The sequence below is a fragment of the Hippoglossus hippoglossus genome, chromosome 14 (assembly GCF_009819705.1).
Source record: "Hippoglossus hippoglossus isolate fHipHip1 chromosome 14, fHipHip1.pri, whole genome shotgun sequence".
Taxonomy (NCBI): domain Eukaryota; kingdom Metazoa; phylum Chordata; class Actinopteri; order Pleuronectiformes; family Pleuronectidae; genus Hippoglossus; species Hippoglossus hippoglossus.
Genome location: NC_047164.1, coordinates 7,905,393 through 7,925,350, shown reverse-complemented (window position 1 = coordinate 7,925,350; position 19,958 = coordinate 7,905,393). Strand labels below are relative to the sequence as shown.

Sequence of the window (19,958 nt, the reverse complement as noted above, 5' to 3'; positions counted from 1 at the left end):
CCTATGTTTGCAGTATGAATGTTTAATAATACCAAAACAATGTAAAAATAAAAGGCGTAAATTGGATTAAATCAGCAGAGACTAATTTGGTGGTTTGTAGATGTGACTGACGGCTGAGGGACAGTAAACAGGAGTCTGGATCGTTCACAGCTCTGAATGTGGATTTTCTTCTGTGAGGCCACACGTCCTTTCACCGATAAATCAATAAACCTGCGACGTTAGGTCTCTAATGTCATATGTATTTATAAATTAAATGAAATCGAGTCAACAACAGCAATAATCATAATTTAATTGGATTATTTGACACCATGAACTGACTGTATGTTAAGAATCTAAGTCAACCTCCACCTGCCACTATTGCTATGATTTACATAGACCCAGAATACCATGAAGTCCAATTTCAAGTTGGTCAAAGCCAGGCAGCCATTCATCAATAAAATATGTGAATGTTATAATCTGCAACAAAAAAGCTGTTTGTCTCCCTGCCACCCACTCCGGGGAAGAGAGAGCAACACCCGAGGCTTCCCTGATCTGAAGCGACCTCATTCTACACTGAATGTGAAATGCTGAAAGATTTTCAACCCGAGTAACAACTTAACAACTTCACCTCCACCTCGTACTTAAGATGCTATGAATCTTTAATGATCCCTGTGGGGGGAACTCAGAAATAGCAACAGGATACTGCAAAGAAAAGGAGCATTAAAACAGAGAATGGATACAGAGATGGCCCATTCACATACAGCTCTATGACATACGTGGTGTTATGGAAGAGAATTACAAAGGCGTTTGTGGATTTTGTACAATCCCTCACGTTCAAACTTGCTTTCAGGGAGGGGGTGCACAGTCTTATGTCTGCTGGCAAAAAATGCTGCAAGTTAAGCCTGGGATAGATGAGTGGAAGAACGATGAAGGTGATAACTTTCGAGGTGTGGGTGCCGGGTAGATTACTATTCAGGCTGCAGTGAAGTCCTTGGTCTCTCCTCTGCAGCTGCCTGCAGGGGGCCCGACTCAGCTCAACAACACATCCACCGGTTTCCCACAGACTAGTCATTACAGAGTGATCGAAGACGAGGTCTCCTGCCTCTTGTTAGTAGTGGAGATATACATGTTGAAATTCATCGCACCCTTATAGTTATATCACTGACCGAGAGACTGAAAGAAAGAACATAAATATTAATGAAGTGTTTGCACAATCGCCCTGTGGATATGGCTCTGAGTTTGAAACAAAATGCCAGTGAACTTTTTGCTCTACAGCAAGATTTTGCCTAACGTCCCCTCACTGCGAGGGGACACCTAGCCACTCGGCTGTTTGCTGTCCTGGCTCCCAGATGGTGGAGCGAGCTCCCCGTAGACATCAGGACAGCAGAAAGTCTACACATCTTCCACCGCAGGCTAAAAACTCCTCTGAGTACACCTTGGCTAAGAAGATGGTCTAAGTCAAGTTGCACTTATATGTTGAACTTACATGAAGCACTTTGTAGTTTGGCTTTTTTGAAGCTAATGTACTTACATGATTCTTATTGTTTTGGGTTTGTACCCTCAAGGTTGAATGCAGTTATTGGAAGTCGCTTTGGATAAAAGCGTCAGCTGAATGATATGTGATCATTTCTAATAATGCCTGATTGACCATGACATCATCACTGATTTTCCTGATTTGCCACATTGTCTTTATCCCAGCTTCTCTCCGCACACCTTTATAAGATGTGTAGAATCCTTGTTGTGAGCAGATGTAAACTCTGCTGATCCTGTCAGATTTGCTAACGACAGAAGGTTGCATTCGGCCTCACAAAGTGCTAACGCCGTATCGGCCCAGATTTCCCCTCGTGGCTTTGGGTGACCAGCGCTCTGACCTTGGTTTTCAGCTGCTGGGTGTTTTTAGCGCCTTAAGTGTGAGTGTTCTCGCTTTAAAATTAGAAACTCGCCGAAGCCATTTCTGGAGCAGAGAGAACTTGTCTTTTCACAGGCAGACTTTTGCCAATGCTTTTAACAACGTTTTAACAGTTGGAGAAGCACCAGTTTGGCTATATTTCATATTTTTTGGTCTAAATTTACATTTTATTAAAGTGGTATAAACAAATGAGTCAACGTAACTTGGTTTAATAAAGGATGAGATCACTATTTTCGAGTTGTCACATGATATATAGACCAATAAGCAATGAATCTATACTAGTTAATCAACGTCTCCTCAACTACAGTAGATACATTAACATCTGATATTTTGTAGTTTTTCTCCAGATTACACAATATAACTGTAATGTCTATTGTATTATTGTAATTATATGAATAGTTTTTATTTTACCATCAATCCCTAAATTAAACCCAGACTTCAAAACACATGCCAAGCTGCAGGAAGGTAAGCTGAAAAGCACAGAGTACCTTTACCAGTGGACTCTGGGAAGCCTAGAGTGCACAGCAGCAAGCATCAAGGGTCATTGAACTTAAGTTGCCCATAAAACATGTGGTTTATGGAGCCTCCAGTTCCTGGTAAATGTACCATGTCTACAAAAAGACATTGTGCAAGGTTGTCATACTGTGTTGGATCTGAGCCCTCACATTGAAAAAGGGGTCAGATCTGTGCTTAGCAAAAGGTGAAAGAGGAAAATAAGGTTCCTATATTATAATCATTCTTTCTCTCAAATACAGTATATTTGTCATGCACTTTGGGAAAAAAAACTCCAAATCATTTCAGAGGCATTTTATAGATTTTCAGTATGGGTTGTTTTTCTTTACTCTCAGTCACTAGAGGCTCAATTAGCAGCTGAGAATAGAGGGTTTTATAAATCTGGAAACATAACAGGGATTCTCTTTGAACTAAGAATGACTAGATGGCGTTTAAGGACATGTTTTTGGGGGAGTTATTGCTTGATTGACAGCTTTCTTATCCTACCACAGTAGTTTCCCATTGCTCATAGCCCCACTGATTACTTCCTACTCCTATTTACCAAATTCACTCAGTAAAGTCACTGCAAAGATCACGGTGGGGACGAACTTAAATATAAGGAAACAAGCTGAGTGGTATCTTAAAAGTCCTGATTATCAGAGGGCTCTACATTAAAGTCTCTAATCTAATCTATCAATCTAATCCAATCTCATTTGTCTTGTATGATATTAAGTTATTTCCGGCCTTTTGAAGTTAGAGATGTTTAACATCATTATGAGATGTGGGACAGCGATAAAAATTCCATTTACGTAATGAAACATTCTGAAATAAGTAGCTTCAGCAGTAAACAAATAAAATGGATGCTTTATTTCTACATTTCTTTAACAGGATCAGAAGTGAAAAAAAAAATTATACTAGGTTATATCTGTGTGTGTGTGTGTGTGTGTGTGTGTGTGTGTGTGTGTGTGTGTGTGTGTGTCGTCAGTAGTCCTGGTGCATCAGGAGCCTGTGTGTCATCTCCCTGTGATGTTGCTGGATTGCAGTATCTTGACAGTAAGCCCTGGTAATTAATCCCTGTTTATTCAGTGTCTTGGCTAAACAGAAGTTATGCAACCATCCCCCCCGTTTCCCTGCTCACACTGTTACCAAACCCGTACAGATCACATCTGAGCTGTTAATGAGGGGTGCAGGAAACCGGGCGGAAACATGCACACGCAGTGAAACACAGGCAGACATGTTGGGGGAGAAAAAGGGAAAATACCTGCGTGGACCTTTACGGTCACACCCACTGTCCCTCAGTGCTAACACACAGGGCTCAGTCCAAATTAATGTGAAAGGTCAAATTACTTTATGGCTGACATTTTACAACGTGCATCATTGAGTCCACGCTTGAAAAATCTTTAAATGTCATGTGTAATGAAGTCACTGATGACACAAGGTGGTATCTCAAGTATCATGGCTTTTTAAATATTGCTTTTGAAAGAGGTCATCGTAGGATCTAATGGTTTTAGTGGCTGTGAATGAATCAGTTGTGTTTGAACCAGTGATTGAAATGCTCCTGATCTCAGGGAGCTTTACACAGTATTCACTTTAGTCTCTCTGGAAACAGTGTATGAGATAGAATTACATTACGTTACAAGTTCATCCACCAATTAGCAAGATCCCAGTGTTGCTGGGTTCAAACTCTGCAAGCTGTGAAAAGGGAAAATACTGTTTGCACAAATTAATAATTTATGTGGCGACTATATGTCGGTAGCACAGTTATTAACTCTAGGAGAAATTTTTAAAGGGGCGATTTAATTGAATTTTTATATAATTTGATTTTGTGCTACCAAGGTTTTCATGGTGGCCAGAATATGCTCACTGTGATTTTGCTGAAATAAAAAACAACCGCAGTCTGTATATTAATGTTCTGGATATCTCATGGCACATGGCGATGAAAGCACGAGGGCGAAGTCCTTAAAAAAGTGAGGCATTTGCAGGTTGCATTATTCATGCAGGAGTCCCTGCACCGGCAGCTCTGCTCTCTCTGAAGAGCTTGTACCGCAGCTGATGAAAGGGGCCTCGCTGCGGCGGCACGCTGCTGTGGGACATCGCAGGCGGTTGTGTAATAATCAGAGGGATACAGTGGCTGTCCTCCGCAGCTGCCGCCCTGCCCAGTGGAGGGAGAGGTGCCAGCACGGGGGTCCGTCCGCCAACTGCTGCTCTGATTCAAGTGCACTTTCCTGGAAGGAAGAGGAATCAGTGCACAGGACACAGACAGGCTGTTCTATTCCCGTATAAAGACCGTCCCATTAAATACAAATATGCTTCTGGTAGAGTTATGTCACGACTAAACAAACGTCCTTAGTTGTTTTCATAAAATCAGGTCAGTATTCTGTTTAATTGTGTTTCAGAATACACAGAGGCACATAGTTTGAAATCACGGCTCGATATTTAGCAATAAAAGTGAGTTTTAATATTACACAGTTGGTTCACTATACTTTTATGTTTTTATACTGAATTTCCAACATGTGCAACATCCACAATCCACGTCTTCGAACCCTGTGCTGGCTGCGGAAAGGATGTCGTCTCAAAGTCGACGGCTCATCACGATGACTGACAAGTGCTAAATTCGTCCGGCTGAACAGAGCCGGACGGTTAAATGTGTTTTGCTGCTACAGGGGGGAAATGAGTATTATTTCCTTCCAGCGTTGCTTAACAATTTGCGGACGTAGCCATTAAAATGTCTCAACGCGTCAGTTGTAATTTGTAACTTATAATTAAAGTGACTCGACTTTAGATCAAATGACAATGAAAGGGGCTATTTGTGTTTATCATAGCTCATGTAATTACAACTTGTAGCAGATGCTGCCTGAGAATGAGTTCAAACTTATTTTCAACTTTTTTTTAAGTGGCTGTGTCTGTAGCAGGATGCTGCGGGGGGGCTGCAGTGGAGGGGAACGACAAACTATTATGCACTTGAACTCTAAACTTCAGCGGAAGTTTTCTCTCTCACATAAAATCATCATAACTTTTTAGTATATCACTCGTTGCTTGCCATCTGGAACTCGCTGCTTATTATCGTAGCTCTAAAATATTTGAGAGTGCCATTCACTTATCAGCGTCAATCCATTGTAGAGAGGCTGGTAAGAGCAACTCGATCTGAGGCTTGAACTTTGAAATAGCCTGTCACTTTGGTATAGTGTTTATAAAATAACTGAAATTAGTTTACAGCTATGAGACAGCAAAAAATGATTTTAATTTCATTTCAAATTTTTTCCATTACTCCAAAGAGAGCTAGGAAACTCGTTTTTTGACGTAAGACAATCTGGCCCAGGGTCCATGGCACCATCACACCAATTCCTTCTGCTCCCCTTAATTTCCTGCGCTAGTTAATATCCAGTAGTTTCCAGTAGTCCACAATGAAACACATCATTCTGTTAAACATTGAATATGCCACTGAAACAATCCTACACAACTAATAATAATAATATAGTAAGAATGAACTTAAACGCACTGATAAATGCAACCATTTTATTGTAAAATTCCACAGCTATGTGCAATTCCCTTATGAAAAGGATGTTTTTCCAGTACATGTATAGGATATTATGCAGCCCCAAACAGAATTCATCAGTGCCCCTTTTATACAATACTCAAATGTACATAGATGGCAAACAACTAACATATTGTATGAATGAGAATCATATGAAATGTATTTTGCTCTTGGATACCTTTTTACTAAGATCTGTAATTCCAGCGCGCTTCTTTTTTTTTTTGTTCTTTTTTGTTCTGCATTTTGACAAAATACATAACAATAGAAAATATCTACATGTGCTGTTCACATATATGTGTCTCATTTGTGGGTCCCAAAATAAAAATATCGATGCAAAGGATTAGATGACGTGATGCTTGAGTCCAGATTCCTCAGAGACGTCCCTGTTCGACTGAAAGCTCGTTCCACATGCAAACTGCTGAACTGAATCACTCCCCTGTACCTTCATACCTCTGCATTTACAGTAGAGTGCACAGAAAATAGAAAATATAATTAACATATCATGAAAACAAGCTTCGACCGTCATGGAAAATAAATCATATTTGTTTCCTGCATCACTGTGAAAACACAAAACATGCTCTGTTATCGTTATGATAGGTTTGTAAATAGAGACAGGTACAGTTTGAATGGGACACTTTTTACCATTTGAAAAAAAAAAAGAGCATCTGCAAATCGGCGTCTGAGGGAACATCGGTGTGGCTGTTGAACAATTCCTTGAAGAAAACGTTCACTGGACTCACAGATGTTATATACTAATCTGATATTCTCTATTGCATGTGTCAGTTTGGCACTTTTATAAGATGTAATCACTCCGTTACACTTTTTTTTAATCTACTGAACACTGATGACGCCCTGTCTACGTAGCTATCGACAGACTCACGGTCCTACAGATGTGAGGGTGTGTGCACGCTGACGACAGGTTTCGACTGCTGAGTGGCAGCTTCGGAACACAAACAGGACCACCGCTGAATACAGAAAGGGAGAGAACGGCAGGAAATCGGAGATAATCTACTGAATGCAATTAGTATCATCATTAATGATGGCGAATATCAGAGGCCGATGACAGCCCATGTGGTGGTGGTGGTGAAAAAAGTTCAAATAATGACTTGTCACTTCTTCTTCTGGTGGCGTGGGAATGATTTTTTGTGTTTTTTTTTTCTTTAACCCCCCTGAAAAATATTGAAGTCTACTACTCAGAGGCTGCACAACAGGTAATGTTGCAACTCACTAAATTCAACAGATAGAACAGTTTGACAGGCAGTGAGTGAGAGTAGTGCACATTGATCACAACATAGAAAACACAAGATAAATAAGCTCAAGCTCCACTGACACATAGAACGAAAATGTAATCTTTGATATAAATGACAGCATTCTGTGTTTCTTTTTCAGGGGCTATATGAACATAACATACATTTTCTTTTGAACAGAATAAATAAATACCATCAATGGATAATTAAATAAATAAATAAATACCCCCATTACCCCCTAAGTATTCTACATGGTCAGTCCAGCATAATACAATAAGTCTAATATACTGTATGATGATATACTGTAACTATGCTGAAATTACAAAATATATTTCCCTTTTACAAAATCCCAAGGGCCCGACAAATGTTTTTCTTCTGTTTATAATCTATGTACAAAAAAAAAAAACACAAATCAGATTTACACATCCCGTTCCTCATGAGTTTACAAATCATACTCCAGCACTGTCTCCACTTGTTGCATACTGGTGTCTTATCAAAAGTGATCTGCGAGGGGGGGGTGGTAACTCACGTGCGTTGTATCGTATCATACACAACATTTACAATTCAGACGCTTCCGCTGTGTCCTCTGCTCTGTAACACAGCGTTCCAAAGAAATTTTAAGGGAAAAGTAAAAAAATAAATAAAAAAGGAAAATACAGAACGTCAGCCCAACCAGTGAATGGATTTCCTCAGATTGTGATAATTCCAATCCTCAGTGTGTTTTCAGAGGGACAGGAAGTGGGATGCTTGAGACTAATGCCTTGATCCATGTTATACTTGAATGAAGATCTCAAGTTTATTTATTAGCAGTTTATATTGTCTCTTTTTTGTTTGTTTCTCATCTTAGAAGAACGAACACTGTTCTGATGCAGAGATTTTAAAAATACCTTAAATCTATCGGTGTTCACATAAATGTAGATTAGCCTGAACGTTTCTATATGATGCAACATCTCAACCTCTGTCTACACCGCTGCTGACCTCGGGGGGCAAAACGGTTTTATAACCTCCCTTGCTTTACAGCAGCTTCTTTTGTAAAAGTTTGCATAACCAAAATACAACAGCAGTGTGTGATTATGTAAATGCGCACTTTTAACAGCGAGTGGAGGAGAGGATCGGAGGTCAGTTCTGTCTGTACTGTAACCGAGCAGCCGCGGAGAAAAATGATTAAACCTGTTTTCTGGGCTGATCTTCCCACTTGTATGCAAAAATGGTTCCTCAACTCAAAAGCATGAAGTGGGCACGTATTTTTTTTTTTTTTTAAATCATTTGATTTTCCAAATTTTTCTAGAAAAAAGGTATAATTAAGTCCTGAATGATAATCAACAGTGCTCGTTTATTAGTTTCCATATCCAACAGTAGAAGACCATAAAACATGTTGATTTTTTGGCCTGAAATGTGCATGCAATAAATGTAAACCACTATGTAATAGTAAAATACAGTGTCTGTACAGTTAAGCATTTAAACAGCATCCTTGCTGCCTGACCACACGTGAAAAAAATGCCATTTTTAATTGTGCTAATATGTTAGCTAAATAAATTAAAGAATAAATTAGCATTACCAAAATGGATTTCAATGTCACTGCCTAACATAGCTCTATTAAAGTGCTTCAGATTCAGTGTTTTAGAATGTAAAAAATTTAGTGATAAGACATACATAATATAATTCATATTTCTCTGATGGGTGTTTGATGTGGCCTGATTTACTATTTATTTTAATTGTTTATTGTGAAAGGAATGTATTTTTTAATCAATTCGTACCAATCGAGAAGAAATAAACAGGAAAAATAAAATAATGACAACAAAAAAAAAAACGTAGATTCTGAATTGCTCACACAATCAATATTTTCAAAACACATCTACACACCTCTCCATGCCAGTAAGATGTAATGCTACAACATTTGCAATGTCTGTTAAAGTCAAAAATAACTTTTTACTTTTGCAAAGAGATTAAAACCAGGGAATTAAAAGAAAAGCTCAAAATCAATTCATTGGGTGTTTCAGTGGGTCCCCTTCTCCAAAATGTCCCTTGCTGGCGCTGAGCATATGTAGAATATAATGAAGTGTATGATAAGGCCGGTTGCACACCAGGGCCTAGAGATAGAGATAGGAGACCCAGTAGACCAGGTTGAAGAGACCGAACGCGGTGGGGAAGAAGATGCGTGCATACGAGTCTATCTTGGCGACGCGGATATGCAACCTGCCGTGCCGCCAGGCTCCGGAGCGGCAGTCCTCGAAGCAGCAGAAGAAGCTGGTGCAGTCCTTCCCGTCCAAACAGTCGTAGCCGTACTCCTCGTCTCGCTCCTGCATGTGCGTGGCGTTGTTCATTTGGATGGCTGTGGCGGAGCGTGGACGGATGTCTACCGTGGGTGTCTGCTTTAACCAGGACAAAAACCACACAGTTAGCCACCGGAGCCGCAGAGCATCATAACCAAGACACTAGCAGGGGACCTAATTTGAGCTGCCACTTCTCTGTCTCCCATTTAATTTGGACACCGGTCAGCAAAATGTGACTTGCACATTCAACTTGCCGATGTCAAGAAAATACAAATAGATCCATAACTACCAGCTGTGGATGTAATTAGTGAGGCTTATAGTGACAAAGGGTCAGACCCTGTGAAACCACTGCTGCACATTACAGCATTTTAAGCTGATGGCTGAGGAAATCATATAATTTCATATCATATTATTATATTTAGCTGTTGTATAAATCTACTGCTGCGTCATTTGCCCCAAGGAGAATTTTTACAATGTTCTTAACGTGCGATGAATGAAAAGAATTTTGTAATTTCGACTTGTATGGGTGTTGTAAGCATTTTTCTTTTTTATGGAATACATTTATAGGATATGTTGTAACTGGCTTATGATGCACCGTAAAGCTAAGCTTAGGGAGGAGCATGTGTTGGCAGATGTGCAGCACGCAGCTCTATCTTCCTCCAGCCCACTCTGCCTGTCACTGGATGGGTTGAAATAAACCTCCCTTTCAAACGGCGCTCACCACTGGAGGCCATGCGCCTTTCATTTTGTGACGATTTCCTAAAATAGGACGGTGACATCAGTGAGTCTGCGGCCCCGTCATTCTACAGGGAGACAATTAGTATTCAAATAGACAGTTTTCATCAGCTTTTATCTTCCGAATGCCATGTCACCTTAGCACAAATTGGAATTCTGGCTGTTTGGCAGATTAAACTGCCCCTCGCCCCCCCCCCCCCCCCACCCCTTTGTAGAAATGGAAGCTCCCTTGACCTTGCTGATAAACTAGAGTGTCAAGCTCATCATTTAAAAAAAGACTCAGTGTAGAGAGTCGTGCGTACTCCAGAGGTCAACTTCTAAGAAATTCTCGTCACCGCTTTCACTCGTCGTTTTTACTTTGTTCTTCGCGTTTTGTCTTTGTCAGATAAGAACAATAATCTGGATTAGTTTCACTCAGCACGTATTCATGTAGATACTTGCTAATATTAATAAGTTCCTTTTTATAAATTGCAACAAACATCACATAACAGCAAATATATGTTCTCCCCCCCCCCCCCCAACTTAAATGTATCTACAGGCATGCTCTGCTGCAAAAACTGAGGCAGCTTTAGTTTGGACATGCATCCTCCAACAAGCTGCAAATACTTGAACAACTTGACTGAGCCGTTCATTCCCTGCAACTTCTCATCTTGCCCAGCGCGAGTGCACAAACCTGCCGTCCCTTTGAAAAACGAATACATAACCACAGACAAAGCAGCGTACGGGGTTGGTTTCAGCATCTCTGTCCTCATTGACGGACAGTATGTTGAGTTAATAAGGGGATTAGCCGAACAGGTTATGACTCGGTTCTCAAAGGGGATTGGTTGCACTGGAGGAAGCGCAGTGGGAGCTCAAGCAGGAGGAGCGTTAACAGCATCCTGCCGCATGGCCGGGTCAAGCGGGGGGGGGGGCTGTGCTGGGTCGGTGTTAGCGAAAAACAATCAAAATATATAAAAATAATATTCAAGAAAGAAACACAAAAACAACACAGTGGCACTGGCAACTTTAACTGGCTGAAAGTAGACAACCTCTCAAAAAGAGAAAAGGTGGAAACGTAGCTGGAAATTTGATGTTAGTGTTTCCAGGCTGAAAATCCAACTTATCCAAACTTCCAAATATTCCTCCTATAGTCAAATATTAATGTGTAAAAACTTGACTTGTGTGTTTCAAGTTAAATGTAGGTCTTTGCCAGCCCCCACCCGCCCTGGGATGCTTTTGGGGTGTTTAAAGATTAGCGTGTGTTAATCCCCCCGAATGGACCTCCAACTCTAATTAGACTTAACACGGTGCAGGGGTTGTCTGTTTCAGTCTGTTAAGGCTCTGCTGACTCTGCAGGAAGCGTCAGGTTGAGAAGCCCAACAAACGCACAGGTATAGATTTACTGGCAGGAGAAGGGGGAAGAAGAGGAAGCAGTGGCAGCAGCTGCTAATTCACTGTGGTTACAACAAACAACAGAGAGTGAAACAGGACAGAGGGAGCCAGAATGAGTCCACACCGGGCCCGGACTGTTACATTCCTCTGGACAGGGGATGTGTGGGATGCTTATTTGAATTTTTTTTTAAAAAACTGCATAAGTACGTCTGGCTGGCTGCCTCCGCACTGTGCACTGCAGAGCGCCCCCCTTTGTAATGCTATCTCTGATACCTATTTAGTAACTGAGGAGGAGTACATTAAGAATGCAGGTAAAGGATAAAGAGAGAGTAGAGAGAGAGAGGCATATCTGCCGCAGAACAGGCAGAGAAGCAGTGAGGTGCTGGGGGCTCGAGGAGCCGAAAATGCAGCAGACACATGCAGTCAGACACAGGCAATATACCTTTGAGGAAAATAGCCGGAGGAGCTTTTGTCCAGACAGGAAACAAAGAATATGTGGAGTTGAGAGAGAGAGTAACAAAAAACAAAGAAGACATGTAAACAGAGAGAAAGGGAAATCAACAGAAACCCAAGCTAATGCATGGAAATTTACAATTACTGGAGAATTTAACTCAAAGTGGAAAAAGAGGAAATATACTGTAGAGAGACATACATGTTACAAACAGACATGGAGGAGGGGGGGGTGCATGGTGGGATATATGTATCTCACATGATTCTTACACCAGGAAAATATCAGAATACAGAAAAACTAAAAGAGGGAAGTACACATGATCCATTATTCAGAATTGAAATAGTGACATCATCACGTTATCACTTTACATCAGCAGCATTTGTCGAGTATGAGTTACACAGGCTGTGGTGATGCATGAGAATACAAAATAAACTGAACTCAAAGGAATCAAAGTGATCCTCAAAAACTGCTCTGAACTTTAAGGAGAAAACTCACATCACATGAAACTGAATCAGCTCTGAAGTTGTTAAACAGACTTCTGAAGTTCTTCATATGTAGTTCCTCGATTTCTTCTTATTGAGATATTTTTTTAAAACATTAATGAGCATAAGGAAGAATTTCAGTCAAAGACCTCTCCTTGCCTCTTCCTGCATCTCGGCAAGTCATGCAGAGAACCTAGAAAAGCTCCTCTGAGATGGCGAGCTGGCATTACACCTTCCACTTCATTATTCATTTATCCGTCCACGGGACAGTTAGACCCTGTGCACAACCTTAGCTTTCGAGGCTGAAACTAGAGCGCCCCACTCCCCCCCCCCGAAGTTCCAGTCCAATACTCCTGTTCGCCCGAGCGCAGTACACCCAGAGGTTTAAGATTTAATATCTTTCAGGTCTTGTGAATCCCGTCCAAAAACCTGCCTCGACTTCAAAGATATGTTTCAATTACGTGCAACTTTTATTTTGTAAAGTACCACAAAAGTGCTCAGTCATCCAAAAAAATAAACTCGTGAAAATAAACTTTTTCACTTAGATGACATCAAGTGGTAAATTTGGACTCATTTTCATTAAAAATCCTCATCTCGTCTAGAAATATGAGTCAACAATGACTGATTAGGGAATAAAGTTTAAAAAGAAAATAATGAAAACCTTAGGCATAAATAAGATGTATCTTTGAATTATGTAAATTACAAAAATGGCAACGTGGAGACTGCTCATTATTTTTATGAAGAAATTGTAAGTTTGCTATTAAATCTTGAGGCGTTCTGATGGATTTAAAAATTTGCGTTTGGCTGTGACGTTCTGTCGAAAGGTGACGAATAAACTTGTTTTCTCTTCTGTATGAAACTATAAATGTGTTTGTGGCAATCGTGTGTTTATGAGATGACGCCATCTCTTGAGGGATTTAATGCTCACATCAGACCAACGCCCCCCCGTCATGTGACATGGGTCTAAATTACAACCGGAACAGATGTGTGGGGGATTAGGAAAAGGTTGGAGCCGCATGCCTTGCTCATTGAGTAATTTGTCGCGGCGGCCCTCAGGAAGATGCTCCCTTAGGGATACTTAGCAATGTGTTGTTGTTTTCTAAAGGCTTATCCCAGTACTAGTATATATACAGTAGATGAGGAACGAGGACAACTTGACCTCTCACCTAAATAAAGGACACTGGACACAGGAGAGGTTTTACACACTCATACAGTACATGAATCAAAGTATAGTGTTGTTTGGAGCTACATGGCTATCATCGAAAACTTTGACGTCAAGTAATTATAATAGAGCTAATTAGTTTTCGGACGACACTCACCGGGTTTTTCTTCTTCCTGTCCTTTTTGGTGCTCGGCTTCCTGTTGCTGACGAAGTAGTGCAGCGTGCCGTACTCTATGAGCGCGGCGAAGACGAAGATGAAGCACACGGACACGAACAGGTCCATGGCGGTCACATAGGACACTTTGGGAAGGGACTTCCTGGCAATGGTACTCAGCGTGGTCATGGTCAGCACAGTGGTGATGCCTGGGGAAGAGACCACGTCACAGAAAACAGGCAACAAGAGTAAAAAACTGAGAAAAACTGAAGCATGTTTACAGTTTACTTTGTGGCATGGAGCTCAATATGTCAGTTTCACATTCTGCATTCAGATTACATAAAGAAATTGGATCATTTAGTTATTATACATTATAAAATCGTTATTTCCTTAGAACAAAAAAAAAAAGGAACCAGAAAGTTTGTTATAACATTAATTCTATTTTAGTCCTTCATGTCACTTAAATCTTTCATGAAGTTGAGCACGATTTGCATGATGCTCACAGCTTCATTCAGACATTTAATCAGGTGTTTAAAGTTCGTAGTAGTTTCACAGTTGGAAAGAAGCCGAATTCAGCTTAAATCCCAGCGAGGACTCAAACCTGGAGTGAGCGTTTTCTTCAGCCTTGGGTTAATACATTTCTCAAGTAAGAAGAATCCTCTATTTTCTGCCAATGGGGAAAAAACTACAGATCTGGATAAAATTGAATTATGAATTATTTTACACAGCAGATATAAATTAGAAGTGTTTTTTACCAGCAGTGTTGTGTGGGGATATGAAGTTGTGTGACTGACACATATATATACTACATAAAAAAAAAGAGGATTATTGTTGTGCTGTTTAATTGCGAGCGCTTAACAGTCGGGCGGCCACGAGGGAGGAGTAAGCAGCTGTTTTACCGTCCCCTTGATCCACATACTCTTCTGCTTTACTGTCCAAGAGCCATTGACCACCACACTGACATACTGCATGCCTATATGCAGCAGCTGGTGGCCCGCTCCCTTTTTACTCACCCTGTCTGGCTCTAATGATGATGCAGATGGAGGTGGAGTGATGGCACATGATGAGGAAAGGCCTTTATAAGTACACTGGTACAACAGATTACCAACAGCAGCATCACAACCCCCCGAACACAAACAAACAAGCGACTAACGGCGCCGCCTCCTTCCTTTAAATAGACCGTGTGAGAGAAGCTGCCTTTTTTTCACACAAAGGATGATTTCTGTCTAAATTTAACATGGACTGAAAGACATCTGTCTGCATCTGCGTCAAAATTACCGGCGCACCATTGTGAGTGAATTGATATATTTTTGGAAGGCATTGAAATATTAAGAATTATGCCATCTGCGTTAATCTGCTTTCCTACCACCAGGCTGCCTGCACCTCCCGCATCATCCCTCACAGAGGAAATTAAGATGTTTGACTCTCGGTACAATTTGAGCAGGGATTTAACGCCGTTATTATTTCGCCTGCAAATCTTGAGCTGCAGACGCACACAAGAAAACACAACAAGCTATTTTTAGCGGAGATTAATGACAGACAATGTAACGACGATCGGGAGGAGGAAGGAGTGCGTCTGCCTGCGGGGATTGCTTCGCTTTCAGTGCGCGCGCGCTAATGATCACATCGCGTGTACTTCAGGTCAGGACTCACAGCCTTAAGGATTCAAAGGGAAAGCTGACTAAGGAATATGTATGTAACTACATCACGAGTGAACTTCTGAGGATGTCCACTAACGCCAAGGGCAAGTTCAGAAGCTGACAAATTTCCTTGAAAGCCTCACTTTTGCCCTTTTTCCTCTCCCGTGTCCCTCTTTTGCATTCAGCGAGGAGGCCACCTGTATTATTTTTGTGCTGAGGCTGCGTCTCTGCATCTTCCTCGCTCCAATGCATAATTAATGCCTCATTAAGGCATGCATGAAAACATATGTGCCGGGATAGGCTCCTCTAATCAAGATGGACCATATTCCTTCGCAGCTGCCCTGTCTCCGAGGGGAAAAGGAGGAGAAAAGGAAGGGAAAGGGGAGAATGGCAGGAAAGAGGACAGAGGGCTTTTCTAATATGTGGTGGTGTGTAACTACAGCACCCAGCTCTTGATATGTTTCGCAGCATAATTAAAGCCATGATGTCTAATGAACCTCCCGGGCAAAACTAAACCATGTGTGGGTTTGCGTTAGCTTGACTGATTCTATAAATAGACCGAAGTAAGATATGGCAAGATATTACACATAAAGCCTTTAAATAAAGTGAATAATTTAAATCTCAAGGAGAATATAATTCTTTCTTCATTCATTTTGTACCTAATGACGTCCTGGCAGGAACTGCATCCTTGTTTATCCAGAATGAGACCCAGGAGAGGACAACGATCAGGGTGCATGGGATGTAGGTCTGGATGGTGAAGTATCCCATTCTCCTGCTCAGGTCAAAGAAGACGGTCAGCACCACGTAGTCTCCTGGAGAGAGACAGAATGAGAGAGAAGACAGAGTGAGGACAGGCTGGACATACAGTAAAACATCAGGGGATATAGAGTTTATTTGAAGGACAAGGTTCCTTTTATTATATAATTTCACATTATCTACAAGGATTATAGAAAACTAAACAAAATTGATCCGTGAATAATTGAACGCAAAATCTTCACTGCATCTTTGCCCGAGGAGGCTCGGAAATCTAAAATGAATTTCAAAGAGCCGGGGCCGGACTTGCTCGGATTCACTCGCAAACCCCCCCCCCCCCCCCGTCTCCTGCCAGTGCTTAGCCGCAACATGAACACCAGCATCCAGCTGATGATGAGCCCTTCCCCGGGCCGGCTGTCTGACCCCAGCAGATGTTAGGTCTGCAGAGGCTGAGGTTAGCTGAGCCCAGATAGACATGACCCTGACAGTATAGATCATGTGGGCTGCCTGTTTAAAATGCAAGCTAAGCATGCACGCGCACACAAACGCACACGCCTCAACCCCTCTTGCACTGCACACACACACACACACACACACACACACACACACACACACACACACACACTTGCGGATGCACTTCATACCCCCTTGTAATCAGGGTGAATATGTAAAAGAACAATCTTATATCCACACACACACACTTGCCAATAGTTACTGTCCTCTGCACCTGTCTGCCTGATATTGTGGGTTTAAATGGCAGATCGTTAACGACGTCCCCTCTCTCAGTTGTTGGCTAATTGATTAACGTCAGACTGTTAACAGTGTCGGAAACCTCGCCTGGCCTCTCGCTGTGCCTTGTAACCTGCGGGGCACAAACCTACTCTCTCTCAGCCATGTATCTGCAGTGCGTGTGTGAATGTGTGTGTGTGTGTGTGTGTGTGTGTGTGTGTGTGTGTGTGTTGAAGTACTCCAGGCACACCGAATTGTCTCCACAGCTGGGGAATGAACAGCTGGCTAATAATTTTCCTCATGAGAAAAGGGCGCACAACACGCAGTTTATTGAAAAACAGCCAACATCTGTGTATTTGTGTGGTGATGAGAGACGGAAAGAGAGGGAGACCAGACTGTCAGTGTGCATAATGTCTGCGAAAACGTGCGCACGTCGTGTGTGCGGCGAGTCCTCGCGGCGCCCCGACCTCTTTGTGATTTACTACCGCGCGCAGCCATTGACGGCATTAGTAAATAGACCAAGTGCAATAACCCTGGCTGCACAACTATAAGCGCTCATATCACCATGTGCGTTTTCTGCTGATGCAGGCAGGTGCTCGGGATATTACAGTGCGCTGCCTGTGTTTGTAGGAGTACATGAAGGCTGCTCTCCGGGGTCCCTCAGCCCACTATTTTGTTTTTTATTAACATTTCATTAGCAGGGGCCCGAAACCGAGACCCCAGACAGCTGATAAACTGCTGCTTGATACACTTATTCCAGCTTGGTCAGCAGCACAAAGCCTCCTTCACATTTACTCAGGCTCTTAATGATAATGGGCTCTCCACCTCATGGGGTGAGGTCGGCTGGAGTAAGACCCCCCCCCCCCCCGTCTTACGCCCCTCTCCTCCGTCTCTGCGCCAGTTTCATTACGGGCCACGGCGCTTGCCAGGAAGACACTTTGAGGAGGTGCTATCGACCGATGCCCTCCCTCCTGGCAGGCCGATGTATCAGTATCAGACCACCTGCCATTACCGCTCCATCGTAATGCATGTGTTTGTTAATGACTTCCTGATTTCCACTCAAAACAAAATGGTTTCCAGTTCCATCTCTGGCTTTTAGTGCCTGGCTGGGATTTCACAACATTACCGTATGGGAAGCAAATAGTTGAGTGTTCCAGACAGACAGTCCCAACACAATTACTGGACCATGTGATCATTTTACATTACACTACTATACATGATGCTTGTTTATACTTGACTGTCAGCTCGGGTGCATTTTATCTTCTTATGTGGTTCTGCCATCGTTCAGATTATTCTGACGGCACGTTCTTTTCTGTGTGGAATGGGTGGGGGTGTTGTTAGTGTGCATTCCTACCACTAGGAGTCACCAGTGTCAGATATGTTTGAATACTATACATAGGGGCTTTCAATTTAAATGAATATCGAATAGGAAGCTTTAGGAAGCTGATTTTCCTCTTGCAATCTTGGCATCCTTTATTTGTACATTTTGTTTGAGTCAGGTGGAACTATTGGGTTCTTCGCCACATTATTGTACATTTTAATGTGCTGTCTAGGCGAGGTACATGATTTGCACACCAGCATACGAGTTGTGTGTGTAAGGTCCCAGTTTACTTCTCATAAGAATGCAGCAGCCATATCAAACCATTCAGGCCTTTAGAGCCGTCATTCCTCCTTAACGGGAGCCCTCGGACAAACCTTAGCTCGAACCCCCCATCTGTTAGCACCAGCAGATGAGGGTGTGGTCACGAGCCGCTTCACACTCAAGCCTCACAGCGCCTTTATAGATAGCTCCCCTTTTTATAAGGCTGTTACTATGGAGGTCAACGTTTCCTTCTGGGGATCAACAATGAATGCTAAGAAGGTGTCGTCTGTGATCTCACAGCCGTTCTCCTGCATCAGGCAGCGCCCACATCTCCAGTGATCCCACAGGCAGCTTCGTTCCAATAATGTGCTGATTTCCCCCGTAACAAGAACACGGAGTACAGAACTCTCTGCATGTTTCTTATTAAAACCCCATAAAGTTATAATTTATCCACTCTTCTCTATTTCATTGCTGCAATTACATTGTTATCAATGTAGTCCGTCCCTTTCTGTTTGTAATTCATGAACGACAAATGTTGACAACAGCTGTGTGTGGGAAAAAAAAAATCAACTATGCACAAAACAGCTGAAAACTATTGTTTGTATTAAGATGTGATTTGAAGTATTTTTTATTAGGATCACACACATCACCGGCAAAAAGGGATTTACTGCGAGCTGATGTAATCTCCGGAAAGCAATAAAAACTTGGCGGGGACGATCATTCATCAGAGAACTGTGTTGCTTTGTTGTTAAAAGCCACAAAGACAACACACTCAACAGAATAACACACACACACACACACACACACACACACACACACACACACACACACACACACACACACACACACACACACACACACACACACACACACACACACACACACACACACACACACACACACACACACACACACACACACACACACACAGCAGCAGCAGGAGAAAGAAAAAAAATATCATCATTCTTCAAATATGAGCCCACTACCAGGGTGGAAATAAAAAAAGATGGATGTTTTATTATCATAGAATACAGAAATTGTTATAAGATCCCGTAATTGCTCAGTATTGAACCTATGGGGAGGGGCCTGGTCCCTGCGCGGCTCTACATTATCTGCAGAACAGCCACGGGGGGGGTTTCTTGGGGAAGGAAACATGGGAATTCAGGAGTGCTGACCAGAAGAAGAAAAGAAAAAAAAAGAGAAAGATGTCACATGAGAATTTCATTCTGTCGGCAGCCAGGCTGTAAATTGGTGTGGATATAGATGGGCAGGAGAGACCTAAGGCACATGCTGGCCATCCAATGAAGGGAGACAAGCCAGACACATTGCAGAGCTGCTGACAGGCTGTCTCACTGAGCTCCTCTGCTGTCAAGGGTCATAAATATCAGAGGTGACAGCGCATGCTATTGTGTGCATGCATGTGTGTGTGTGTGCGTGTGTGTGTGTGTGAGAAAGACAGGAGCT

At 42.1% G+C, this 19,958-nt stretch overlaps 1 protein-coding gene across 3 annotated transcripts in view; it reads right to left on the bottom strand.

The window, feature by feature from the left end:
* Nucleotides 1-5,882: 5,882 nt before the first annotated feature.
* Nucleotides 5,883-19,958, bottom strand: part of gabrg2 (gamma-aminobutyric acid type A receptor subunit gamma2) — a 47,501-nt gene continuing 33,425 nt past the window's right edge. Inside the window, exons 7-10 of one of the 3 annotated variants that reach the window (XM_034606600.1) lie at nt 16,090-16,242; nt 13,794-13,999; nt 11,984-12,007; nt 5,883-9,531 (exon numbers count right to left, since the gene is read on the bottom strand). In XM_034606600.1, the coding sequence (XP_034462491.1) occupies nt 9,253-9,531; nt 11,984-12,007; nt 13,794-13,999; nt 16,090-16,242 (662 nt within the window). In that variant the 3' untranslated portion in view covers nt 5,883-9,252. Of the gene's footprint in view, nt 9,535-11,983; nt 12,008-13,793; nt 14,000-16,089; nt 16,243-19,958 lie in introns of all 3 variants that reach the window. The other 2 variants (XM_034606599.1, XM_034606601.1) reach the window with 2 other exon arrangements.